The sequence below is a fragment of the Plutella xylostella genome, chromosome 11, assembly GCF_932276165.1.
Source record: "Plutella xylostella chromosome 11, ilPluXylo3.1, whole genome shotgun sequence".
In the NCBI taxonomy this organism is placed as follows: domain Eukaryota; kingdom Metazoa; phylum Arthropoda; class Insecta; order Lepidoptera; family Plutellidae; genus Plutella; species Plutella xylostella.
In genome coordinates, this window is record NC_063991.1 from 2,925,878 (window position 1) to 2,939,092 (window position 13,215).

At 39.5% G+C, this 13,215-nt stretch overlaps 1 protein-coding gene across 1 annotated transcript in view; it reads left to right on the plus strand.

Annotated features, from left to right (window-relative positions):
* Positions 1–12,252, plus strand: part of LOC105387938 (endoribonuclease Dcr-1) — a 95,392-nt gene extending 83,140 nt beyond the window's left edge. The window contains 10 exon segments of the mRNA XM_048624301.1: positions 5,772–5,862; positions 6,549–6,700; positions 7,149–7,292; positions 7,587–7,674; positions 8,134–8,277; positions 8,755–8,884; positions 9,129–9,219; positions 9,793–9,901; positions 10,549–10,681; positions 12,093–12,252. Coding sequence (XP_048480258.1) covers positions 5,772–5,862; positions 6,549–6,700; positions 7,149–7,292; positions 7,587–7,674; positions 8,134–8,277; positions 8,755–8,884; positions 9,129–9,219; positions 9,793–9,901; positions 10,549–10,681; positions 12,093–12,252 — 1,242 coding nt within the window.
* Positions 12,253–13,215: the final 963 nt, after the last annotated feature.

Here is a 13,215-nt window from a genome sequence, read left to right on the forward strand (position 1 = left end):
AGGTGTACCCCAAGGTTCTATTTTGGGGCCAGTTCTGTTTATCATCTTCACAAATGACCTGATCACTTATACCGAAAAGCATCTGCCCAATGTACATTTAGTGGTATTTGCGGATGACACAAATGCTGTTGTTAATTCTGATGATATAGCTTTACTAAGTGAAAGAGCTCAACAAGCTTTAATACTATTTAATCACTGGTTTAAGTGCAACAATTTAAAATTAAATACAACAAAAACGAATGTTATGCTATTTAAATCTACTTCTAGAAATAATGAAATAATAGACATAAACATTGACGGTGATCAAATTGCGCCAGTAAAATCTGTAAAGTTTCTAGGAATACACATAGATGACAAATTAAACTGGAAAGATGAATTGCAGTCTGTAGAAAATACGGTGAGCTCAGCATGTTTTGCCTTACGCACTCTTCGTTATGAAATTGACATGACTAACCTTAAACAAGTATACTACGCACTTGTGGAGTCCAAATTACGCTATAGTATTAGATTTTGGGGAAATGGTTTTGAAGGCAACATCAATAAAGCGTTCGTCGTGCAGAAAAGGGCAATAAGAACGATGGTTAGGATATCCCAACAACATTCATGTCGAGACTACTTCCTAAAACTCGAACTTCTTACAGTACCATGTCTTTTCATACTAGTCATAACCACCGACCTAGTAAAAAAACTGCATGGCCTGGAAACAGAAACAGAGAGAAAGGAAAGGTTAATGACCCGAAGGAAATACCTCAAAATTGACATATGTCCAAGACTCAGGCCCACTTGCGTGGATCACAGGGTTAAAAATATAAACTCAGAGGTAACTAACTCAGGGTTAACTTTGTAAAATTTTAACCCGGACTTTTGATTGCGCTAATGGAAAATAACCCTGAGTTAGCTAACCTGACGTTTCTTTTTGCACTCTGTGAATCTATGTCCCGTTCCAGGCTGAAAGGGACCAAGTTTCTATTGCCGTAAAAAAAACATTGTCTTCTATCTCGTTTTCACCTCACGTCTTTGGATAAAACTATCCCTCTCTATTTCCATCTTCGCAATCTGTCAGTAATTTGTATTTTGTTTACAAAGTGTCATATTTTTGATTTGATTTCCTTGTAGATATACATTACGAAAATTATAAAAAATTGAAAAGAAACGGCGGTAGCTCAGTCGGGTAAACGCTCGCTTCTCACACAAAAGATGCGTGTTTGGATCCTAGCGCAGACATACCAATGAGTTCTTTGGAATTTAAGTACAATGTGTGGCTACTTACTACCACACATTCTACTTACCACAAAACGTTCAAGAACCTTATCATAAGCAGCTCTCTTCAATCTAACCGTACCAGCAAGCAATACTCAACCAATAACAACAGCAAGTATTGATTTTATTGAACACATCGCGGTTGCAAGTTGTGCTTTAGATAACAGCAAAGATAGCCCTGTAAAGAGCTGTTTCTGGAAACAAAGAGGAAGTTCCGAAAATAACTGTTCAGCAAGCTCAAGCAAGCAGCAGCAGCGACCACCACCGTCACCGCGGCAGCTCGGGGAGGAGAGCCTCCGACAGCGCAGAAAAGGAACGAGTCCCGTGCATTCCCAACGCCACGAGTATTTAAGACTTAAGTTAGCACCGCGCGTATAAGTAGGCTTATTTTCTGTAAATAAATTATTATTCTGTCCACTCTGAGTATTATTTTCTACCTACTCTACACAATATCTCCAAAAATGTATACCATAGCTCTTACGGTGAAAAAAACATCGTGATCTAAATGTGTACCCTAAAGTGCATTGTACTCTTTCAAAAGCGGCGATACGGCTCGCGACCTATCACGTGAGTACAAAAATGTACAGCGAAAAGTGGGTGAGTCACCTCTGAGTAACTACATTACAGTCATAGTCGTGAGCATATATGTATGTAACCACCCCATCGTGCTCTTATTTTCACAAGTGGGACCATTTGCTACTTTGCTAGATAGTGGAAAAATATAAGAATGATGAGTTAATCATCATAATCAAACATTTCCAACGAATACAAGAATATTGATAAAAACCTTTTCTTTTGACGTAAGCCGGGTTAGCGTCTTAACCCTCCAATATTGGGGGGTTAAATATTTAAGAGTTTATCCCAAGGTTAGCGCTCATATTTCAGCGATGCAAGACAAATTAATAATCTAACCCACCTTATGTCAAATATCTCCGAGTTAATTCGCTAACCCAGGTCTGCGCAAGTGGGGCTCAATGTTGTAAAATACTCACCTCGGTATCAGGCGCCTCACATCTACAATCACCTGCCAATTGCATTCAGAGAGATAACCTCCTACAGAATATTCAAGAGTAAATTGAAATCATTTTTGATAAAGAAGTGTTATTATTCGATAGATGAGTTTATAAATGACAAGTACCTAAATGAACTGTGATAATTTTATATACATTTATTTTTAATTTTTTTTCTCTAATTTAATATTTCCATTTCATAATTTTTAATTCAATTTTAATGTGATGTAAGTAATAGTTAATTATGTTTTTATTTGATATGTGAATATGTAATTGATTTGTAATAGAATGTTTAATTTTAAGATTTAGATTTAATATTAAATTTCAAATACAATGTAAATTGTTACTGAATAAATACAATACAATACAATACAATTCAAAGAGCTTTAATCCAATAGAAATACTCATGACGTCCGCCATTTTTGAAATCGATTGTCTGCGGGTTCTACTTTTATTTCTTTAATATCTGGAAGAGATCGCCATTTGTGCATTTCTGTTAGATTTATGTTTTTTTATGGCGTGCAAATAAAGTTTATTGTATTGTATTGTATCATGACGACCGAATGGCGTAGTGGTTAGTGACCTGACTACTGAGCCGATGGTCCCGGGTTCGATTCCCGGCTGGGGCAGATATTTGTTTAAAGACAGATATTTGTACTCGGGTCTTGGGTGTTGATATTTATATTTAGTATCTATCTATCTATGTATTTGTGTAGATATATCAGCTGTCCGACACCCATAACACAGGTTCTGCCTAGCTTGGGGTCGGATGGCCGTGTGTGAGATGTCCCCACATATTTATTATTATTATATGTATTTGAACTCACAATGTACTGTGCTGTAGCGTCGGTAGTTCGGACGCCGAGGAAACCTTGCGCGTTGTTGAATTCCATGTCCACTGGCAATATAAATAAGGTGGTAATTAGCTTGACATCAATCTGATCAATAAAGTTGAATTTTAGATTTTAGAATAGATATTCTAGTGAAATAGATTTAGTGCCATTAGAGCATTATTAGACTATTCAAGATTTTGCCATACCATTATTAGGCTAAACAATATTATGCGATATAACTTTTTACTAAACGAGATTTATGCCATACGATTTACGGCGAAAAAAGACTTTGACCAAACGTTACTATGCAATACGAGATTAGGCAAATAAAACTTATGCCAAAAAAGGTACTTACACAATGTGGCAATACCGCCGATTTGTCCTGCACCCATGTTAATTTATTTGTAGTTTTTAATATCTGAAATATTATAAATTTCTTTATAGACGTGCAACTTTACAGCGGTTGTCGCCGATTTTAGTATAAAGAAATGAATTGTATGCTCTGATAATTTTAATTAAACAATTCAAGCATAACATACACAATGTTAAAAACATAACAGGGCCGCCGTCGCACATATTTGTTTAAAATAAGTATAGGTACCTACCTATTTGTAAACGGGTCTTGGGTGTTACTATAATTTATATGTATTTATATATATACGATACGAGGCGGCATCTTTGACTAGTTAGACTAAGTTTGAGGCGAATACTTTGAATTTGTAAAATTTTATCTTTTAGTTCAGTTTTCATAATTTTATTTACAATTAGGTTAGGTATCATTATTTAAATGTTAATGTATATTAATGCAATAAATAAATACTAAAGCTTTTATGAAAACTTCGCTGTATTTGTATAAATATGAAAAAATCCTAACTAATATTATAAATGCGAAAGTCACTGTCTGACTCTCCTACTATAGAATAGATTTAATATATTAGGTTTTGTATTTATTTCAGACAACTGAAAAACTTTAATACCGCGATGTAGGATCTTCATATTAATTCGCCTCGGTTCCATACAAGCTCTCTGTATTGCGCTTTTAGTGCCATCTGTTGGTTATATCCGGAACTGTCTGTCTGTCTGTCTGTCTGTTACTCTTTCACGCCAAAACTACTGAACGGATTTGAATGAAATTTGGTATACATATGGTCTAGACCCTGAGAAAGAACATAGGCTAATTTTTATTGCGAAACGGAGGTTGTAAGGGGTTAAAAGGGGGGGTTAAAAGTTGTATGCGAATACTTAATTTTAAAAGATAAAAATACTACGGCTGACTGGCGTAGTGGTTAGTGACCCTGACTGCTATGCCGAAGGTCCCGGGTTCGATTCCCGGCCGGGGTAGATCTTTTTTTAAATAAACTTTATATTTAAGCACTTGATGAGCAATAATTAAACATTTTGTTCTAGCGTTTTTGAAACTTCGATCTGTGAGTGGATGAAATAGGTGTTCATATTTTGTATGAAGTTCGTCATTTTTGAAGATAAAAACATTATATTTTGTATTTAGGCACTACATAATCACAATAAAATAATAATTAGCATATAAAAAAAACCCAGTGTGGGGGTGTAATATAGGGGTTGAAAGTTTTATGGGTGTTGAGTTTTAGAAGTTTAATTTATATAGTAGCTATGTCCGCTCCTAGATGGCGTTGTCGGATCGGATATAGATCGCGGTATGGTTTGATTTTAGCTAATGTACTTATAGTTTGTATGTATTTGCAGTAAGTTTTAAGGGTCCTCGAAGACAACCCAATAAAAGACTGTACTTTTCAATACGTTTAATTCATTGTCATTTGGTTCTTATGCGTCATTTTTGAAGATAAAACCATGAAACTTATTACGTAGGTGTTTTAGGAAAATATGCAGAGATTTTCTATACGGAATTCCCATGACTGACACGCACAGGCTAAACGTAGCGTAGGCAGTTGAAATTAGGAAGGGACGTAGCTTAGGTACCGTATTTTCCCATAAAAACCAGAGTTAGCAGTTGAAATTCGGCATTAACTTAGGCTGTTTTTAACAGCATGCGGATTTGATCACGCACGCGGGATTTCCCCGCACGCGTTCATACAAGTATTCATTGTGACGCGTGGAATATGCACACGAGATGCGGGAAAATGGCGTGCTATCCCACGTGCGTGATGAAATCTGCATGCTGTTAAAACAGCCGTAAAGCTTAGTTACAATAGGATATTGTAAGATACCTAGATGTTTTCAATCAAACATGTCTGCACACCTTAGTAAAGTTATGGTTTTGTTTTGAAAAATGGGAGTTAAAGTGAAAAAAAATAAGTAGTATGAAAAAAACCAAAACTGCATAAGTTAGATGCTTGAAATTAAACATTTATAAATTACTATTCTGCCATTGCTATACAAGTCTTTGCTCAATGAAGTCATGAAAATCATTTTTAGTCAAGTATCTTCGTACTTATTTGTCAACTTTCATCTAATTTAATACCACCATGGCATGTTATTGGGTAGGTAGTTCGGGAGTAGTCCACGGCAAAATAATTTTAAGGCGAAGCGAAGCTCGCGGGCAACAGCTAGTATTATATAAACTAAAAACATTAACTGTCACATACCCATATTACACGCTCTGCCTAGCTTGGTTTCCGATGACTGTGTGTGAGATGTCGCCACAAATTATTTTTTATTTTTTTTATTACAGGGCATAGAAGAGCAAGCGAGACGACCGGATAATGCGTCCGGGGAGGGTTGCTTCATACCGTACAATCTCATCACACAACACAGCATACCGGGTTCGTAATTCTTTTCTTTATACAGGGTGTTGCAAAAAGGGTATACTAAGCCGAAACCTACATGTGCAGCATGCTATATCTAAGCCCGAAACTGAAATCAGAATTTAAAAATTCGCAAAAAAAAATTACATTTTCCATAGAAACTTTGTTGGTCACGTGACTTTTTACTATGGAAAATAATATTTTTTTTCGCGAATTTCCAAATTCTGATTTTAGTTTCGGGCTTAGATATACCATGCTGCACACGTACGTTTCGGCTTAGTATACCAATTTTGCAACACCCTGTATAGTCAGAATCTTACCAATATTATAAAAGTGAAAGTTTGTAAGTATGGATAGATGCCACGTGAATACCTATCAAGGCGGTATAATGAAAATAGATCTGTTTACATACCTCGGGTGAACCCTTTAATTATTCACTCATACCATTAGCGCTCTCGCTATGCTCAGGCGCGTAACCCCTCCATGATGACTAAATAAACGTGTATCATCCCTTAGGTAACAACACCAGTAATTTACGGTCAGCTGCATAAGTAGCTGTACTATATACTTTTGTACCTTGTCAAACTGACTACATAAAAAACCGTCACTGTTTGAATAGGCAGTTTGTGAGTTTGACAAGGTACAAAAGTGTACTTACAGCTACTTATGCAGCTGACTGTACAACTTTATTCCTCATTCCACAGACAAGTCGATAGCAGACTGCGTGGAGGCCCTCATCGGCGCATACCTACTGTCGTGCGGCGCGCGCGGAGCCCTGCTCTTCATGTCGTGGCTGGGACTGAGGGTGCTGCCCCACCATCTGATGCCAGTAGACCCGCCGGGGGAGGAACCTGTGGTAAATACCCTAAACAATGTTAAAAAACCCCGATCTGTGAGTGTAACTACTTGGCTAAATAACCCAACGCTAAAGTTCGAAAAAGTTCCTTAAACACCCGACATTCGGCACTAAAAGTCTCGTAACTTTTGAACGGCTCCGCCGATTTTGTTAAAATATAGCTAAGCACACTGGGGATAACATTATCTATGAACTTGACGTAAATCGGTTCAGCCGTTTAGGAGCTACGCCATCACAAGCAGATACTCAGACACGGGCGCTTATACTTACTCTCGTGCGGCGCCCGCGGAGCAAGTTGATAACTTAAAAAAGATACAGACATTATTTATTCTGCGCAAATATTATTTTTTTCTCCCCTTCTTTCAACTTTCTCAGCGGCATATCAAATAATATATAATTTATATTGTATATACAACTGACCACTTACATTTCCTTTTCTTCCCAGCAGAAGCCTCCCAAACCGGCTCGCTCCCCTCGCTCCGACGCCAGCAGTTCTGATGAGGAGGAGGACCCTCAGCCCCGCGGTGCCGGCAAGAACAGGATCATCGGGTCACTGCAGCCGTATAGAGATGAGAATGGACAGTGGGTGCAGGTAAATATAGAGTATAACATTTGGACTGAACGTAAAAAAAAACGAATTTTGTATAAATTTTGCAACCAATGGCATATAAAAAAACAAGAATTGATTTGAAGTGTATTTGAAAAGGGCTTCTCTTTAGAATCCTGGCATATATAAAATGGCATAGAGTCTAGCAACTCCGTTATTTCAATTTTCAGAATCATAGCATAAAAAAACTTAACAAGTACCTACTAAGTCTCTACTCCTTTTCAATCCCAGCAATACATCCCCACTCAATATTCTTTTTTGTAATTCTAATGTCCGCAGGTGGTATTCGGTGAGCTGAAGGCGCCTCCGTCGCCGCTGCTGCGCTACATCGAAGACCCAGAGGGAGAGCTGGAGAGGATGCTTTCAGGTCAGCCATTAAAACAACAGATAAATAGCATACCTACATCTTGTCTGTAAGAATAGCTGTTTTATTTAAGAACACTTTATGGCACATTGTGCACAGTGTAATTACTACTAATAATAAAAGTAAACAAATGCGGACTTATTGGCAAAAAGCAAATTCTTCCAGCCAATCATTAATAGGTGGATAAGAGCTTAACATTTTTAGCTGTTGTCTGATTTGTTTGTACTTAAAGTGTTTACCCGTGCGGACCTCTCGTCGTTAACATTATTTACATGGTCTTCCATAAATACGTCTTTCAATAATAATTCAAAACCAATATTAGCCCAAGTGTACTCGTTTCCCTCTTCTACCCCCATCCCTATCCTCTCCCTTCAGCTCCTAAATTCCCTTCTATCATATGTCCCACTTCCGAGCAAAGATCTCCTAATGATGTACATTTTTCATCTCAACTTTTTATTCCAGGCTACGACGCGTTAGAAGCGACACTACAATACAGGTTCCGAGACCGCTCACTTCTCCTGCAAGCCCTGACACACGCGTCCCATCATCAGAACCGGTTGACCGACTGCTATCAGAGGCTGGAGTTTCTAGGAGACGCTATTTTAGGTTTGTTGCTTAGATTAGTACAATAAATGCGGTGATGAATTTTGGCGGTCACTTAAAAAGTTATATTTGTGGGTTTTACACGGGATAATGAAGGTTCAAGTGAAAACTTAAAGCTACTGTAAGCTCTGACCTACGCCTCGCATTCATCAGAACCGACTCACCGACTGCTATCAGAGGCTGGAGTTCCTTCTTATTTGTGTCGGTGTTGTACCTGTTGAGTTCTGGAGTTTCTAGGAGACGCTATCTTGGGTTTGTTAATTTGATGAGTGTAAAACGCGCAGCTATAAACTTTTAAAACGAGTGCACAGTTCGCCATTTCTGAACCTTTTTTTAGACATTCAGCGATTCTGAATCGCCAGCAACGTTTGATTTAGAAATAAGGCCATATCTGTAAAAAACACTCTAGAGACACAATAATTTATAAAATAACCCTTCCCAGAATACAACAGCCCCTAATATCTCTCTCCCCCATTCCAGACTACCTGATAACCCGGCACCTGTACGCCGACAGTCGGCGCCACTCGCCCGGCGCGCTCACCGACCTGCGCTCAGCGTTGGTCAATAACACCATCTTCGCTACGCTGGCAGTACGGCATTCTTTTCACAAGTGAGTTGATGAGTGTAATGTGTGATGTTGTGGATTTGAGAGTGAAGAGTAGTCAAACATTCTTTCCACAAGTGAGTGGAGTGTTATGTTTGTCATTGTGGATTTTCATATGCGTGTGACGAATGTAAACTTTGTTGTTATTGATTTTGAAATGTTGAGTTTTTTATGCTCTATTGATTTTAGCATTGGCAATTTTTCTGTGTTTATTCCATCTTTATTCAGTCGTGTTTTATTCTTTTTTTAGGTATTTCCGGCACATGTCGCCGGGTCTGAATGAAGTTTTAACTAAATATGTGAAGATACAAGAAGAAAACGGACATTCTATTAGTGAAGAGGTGAGGTCTTACTAACAAAAATAATACGATACCTTCAACACTGCGAAAATGAATTAAGTACCTAATATTATGTTTTTTAATTATCAGAGTTTTTGAAAGAATAACTCTACTCCCCATAATTTTTTTTAGTAGAGTTGCTATATAGTCTTACAAACTTTAATCTACAACTTGTAAGTGTGAATAGTCTTTCTAATAAAAAATAGTAATAATGCTTCTATGTCCTCTCTTAAATCCTGTACTTTTATCCTTTAAACTTTTAATTCTACTCCCCAAACAAAAAGTTTTTTCTAATTATTGTACGTTGTTAGTCTTACTAACTTTCTTCTACAACTTTCAATAATATTTTCTATATCCTCTACTGTCCTCAGCACTACCTTATAAATTAAAATAGTACCTATCTATCAGTGAACCAAATGACGGTGTTTTAACCAACTTTAAACTGTATCCTCGACTATTCTCTACTCTCCTCAACACTACCTTATAACCACAAACCCTTTTACCTATCAGTGTACCACAGAGCGGTGTTTTAACCAACTTTCCACTAAATCCTCTACAATCCTCTCCTGTCCCCAGCACTACCTGATCCAGGAGGACGAGATGGAGCAGGCGGAGGACGTGGAGGTGCCCAAGGCGCTCGGGGACCTGTTCGAGTCTGTTGCCGGCGCCATCTTTCTCGACTCCGGTGAGTGGGACTCTTAACAATTAGAATGGACTTTCCACCTTCATTTGAACTTTAATCCATTTAGGCATATCTTCATTTTTGAACTTTAATCGATTTCACCACCGAATAATAAGACTTTGCTTTACCTCGAAGTAACCTTATTCTTCAAGAATGGTGATATCTTGCCTTACTTAATTGGGCGACTGAATGGTGTAGTGCTTAGTGACCCTGGTTCGATTCCCGGCTGTGGCAGATATTTGTTTAAAGACATATTTGTACTCGGGTCTTGGGTGTTGATATTTATATTTATAGTACTCGTATGTATCTATCTATGTATTTGTGTAGATACGTATATCAGCTGTCCGACACCCATACCACAGGTTCTGTCTAGCATGGGGTCGGATGGCCGTGTGTGAGATGTCCCCACATATTTATTTATTTAAATATTTTTTCGCCATTACTCCAAAAATCAATTAAAATCAACTTTGTGTATTGAGTAGGTACAGTGGGGCCGCCAAATAAAAAAAAGAAACATCATAGTTAAATTGTGGTCTTCTTGTAGCAAGTAATTACTACCAGACAGCCTTTGGATACTTCTATCCAAAGTCTTGTATCTTCATAGTGAGTTAAAAAGTTAAGATGAGCATTCCAACTTCCTATCTCCCCAGGCATGTCTCTAGGCGCGGTGTGGGCGCCCTACGAGCGGCTGATGGGCGCCGAGCTGGCCGCGTTCAGCGCCGCCGCGCCCAAGTCCCCCGTGCGGGAGCTGCTCGAAGCTGAACCCGATACTGCCAAGTTTGGGTGAGTTTGTTATACAGGGTGTTGCAAAGATTATACAGGGTGTTGCAAATAACCAATTATACAGGATGTTGCAAAAAACCTATTATACAGGGTGTTGCAAAAATACTATTATACAGGATTTTACAAAAAGTCTCTTATACATGGTGTTATTAAACAGGATGTTGCAAAAAGCCTATTATACAGGGTGTTATTAAACAGGATGTTGCAAAAAGCCTATTATACAGGGTGTTATTATACAGGCTGTTGTGCAAAAATCCTATTATACAGGGTGTTGCAAAAAGCCTAAGAAAGATAAAGCCGAAATAATATTTTCGCAACACCTGTCCCCCGTGCGGGAGCTGCTGGAGGCCGAGCCTGATACTGCCAAGTTTGGGTGAGTTTGTTATACAATTAATTATGAAATTGTACAGGATGTTGCAGAGATTATACAGGGTGGTGCAGAGTTTATACAGGGTGTTGAAAAGATTATACAGGGTGGTGCAGAAATTGTACAGGATGTTGCAGAGATTATACAGGGTGGTGCAGAGTTTATACAGGGTGTTGCAAAAAGCCTATTATACAGGTTGTTGCAAAACGCCTATTATACAGGGTGTTATTAAACAGGATGTTGCAAAAAGCCTTCTATTCTATTCTATTCTCTGGGGGGGTGTAAGTACCTGTACCCGGCTCTTTCGAGTGGAACCTTTGTGCATATCCCCAAGGTCTAAACTGCCTTCCTTAGCTTGGACCATTTCCCACCACGCTGGTCCACTGCGGGTTGGTGGGTTTACCTAATATCTAGATGTACTAAATCTAGATATGCAGGTTTCCTCACGATGTTTTCCTTCACCGTAAGAACGATGGTATACGTTGTGCTTAAGTTAAAAGAATTCATTGGTACATGTCAGCGCCGGGATTCGAACCCGCATCTCTGGCGTGAGAAGCGTGCGCTTACCCGACTGAGCTACCACAGCTCAAATAAAGCGTTCTCTTCCAAGCAACCTTACGAGCTAGGATACCTAGAATATGCCACACGGTTTTCGGCGAAACGAGACTTTGACCAAACGTAATTTTGCAATACGAGATTAGGTTAAATCTTAGGTCTAAAAAGGTATCCCTATTCTAACTCTTATAATTTAGGTATCCCTATTCAACATCACGACGACCGAATGGCGTAGTGGTTAGTGACCCTGACTACTGAGCCGAAGGTCCCGGGTTCGATTCCCGGCTGGGGCAGATATTTGTTTAAACACACATATTTGCTCTCGGGTCTTGGGTGCTGATATTAATATTTAGTATCTATCTATCTATGTATTTGTGTAGATATATCAGGTGTCCGACACCCATAACACAGGTCCTGCCTAGCTTGGGGTCGGATGGCCGAGTGTGAGATGTCCCCACATATTTATTTATTTATTTATTTCCCCCACAGCAAGCCGGAGCGCCTGGCGGACGGGCGGCGCGTCCGGGTGTCAGTGGAGGTGTTCGGGCGAGGCACGTTCAAGGGCATCGGCCGGAACTACCGCATCGCCAAGGGAACCGCGGCTAGATGCGCCCTGAGGCATCTGAAGAAACATCGGCCCCATGACTAAGGGCTCCAGGATTAAAGGTCCACCAACCCGCACTAAGCCAGAGTGGTGGACTAGGCTTAAACCCTTCCTTCATTGGAAGGAGACCCGTGCCCCAGCAGTGAGGACGTGATGGGCCGTGATGATGTGATGATGATAATCTTCAATGGCGAAAAGTGGCACAAATAATATGTAGGCACTGATAAATAAAATGGCAACAGATGGAATAGCGTATTGCGGATAGATGCGCCTATTGCATCTGAAGAAGCATCGGGGTCATGACTAAATTTCCCTTAAATATTAACAATAATTCATCATCAGTATCATTTCAGCCATAGACATCCACAGCTGAACATGGCCTCTCCTAATGTTTTCCACCTTGTCCGATCGGAGGCGGCCCTCATCCAGCGTTTCCCCGCGGACTTGACTAGACCCACCGTCCGTCTCGCGGCATAACAATAATTAATCACTCATATTTAATGCCAATCGATTTGTGGCACGACAATATTGAGATAATTAAAATGGCAACAGACGACAATCTGTTTTACGCGTGTATAGTTTATGTTACTTAAGGGCGCGCGAACCGCGGCTAGATGCGCCCTGAGGCATCTGAAGAAACATCGGCCCCATGACTAAGGGCTCCAGGATTAAAGGTCCACCAACCCGCACTAAGCCAGAGTGGTGGACTAGGCTTAAACCCTTCCTTCATTGGAAGGAGACCCGTGCCCCAGCAGTGAGGACGTGATGGGCCGTGATGATGTGATGATGATAATCTTCAATGGCGAAAAGTGGCACAAATAATATGTAGGCACTGATAAATAAAATGGCAACAGATGGAATAGCGTATTGCGGATAGATGCGCCTATTGCATCTGAAGAAGCATCGGGGTCATGACTAAATTTCCCTTAAATATTAACAATAATTCATCATCAGTATCATTTCAGCCATAGACATCCACAGCTGAACATGGCCTCTCCTAATGTTTTC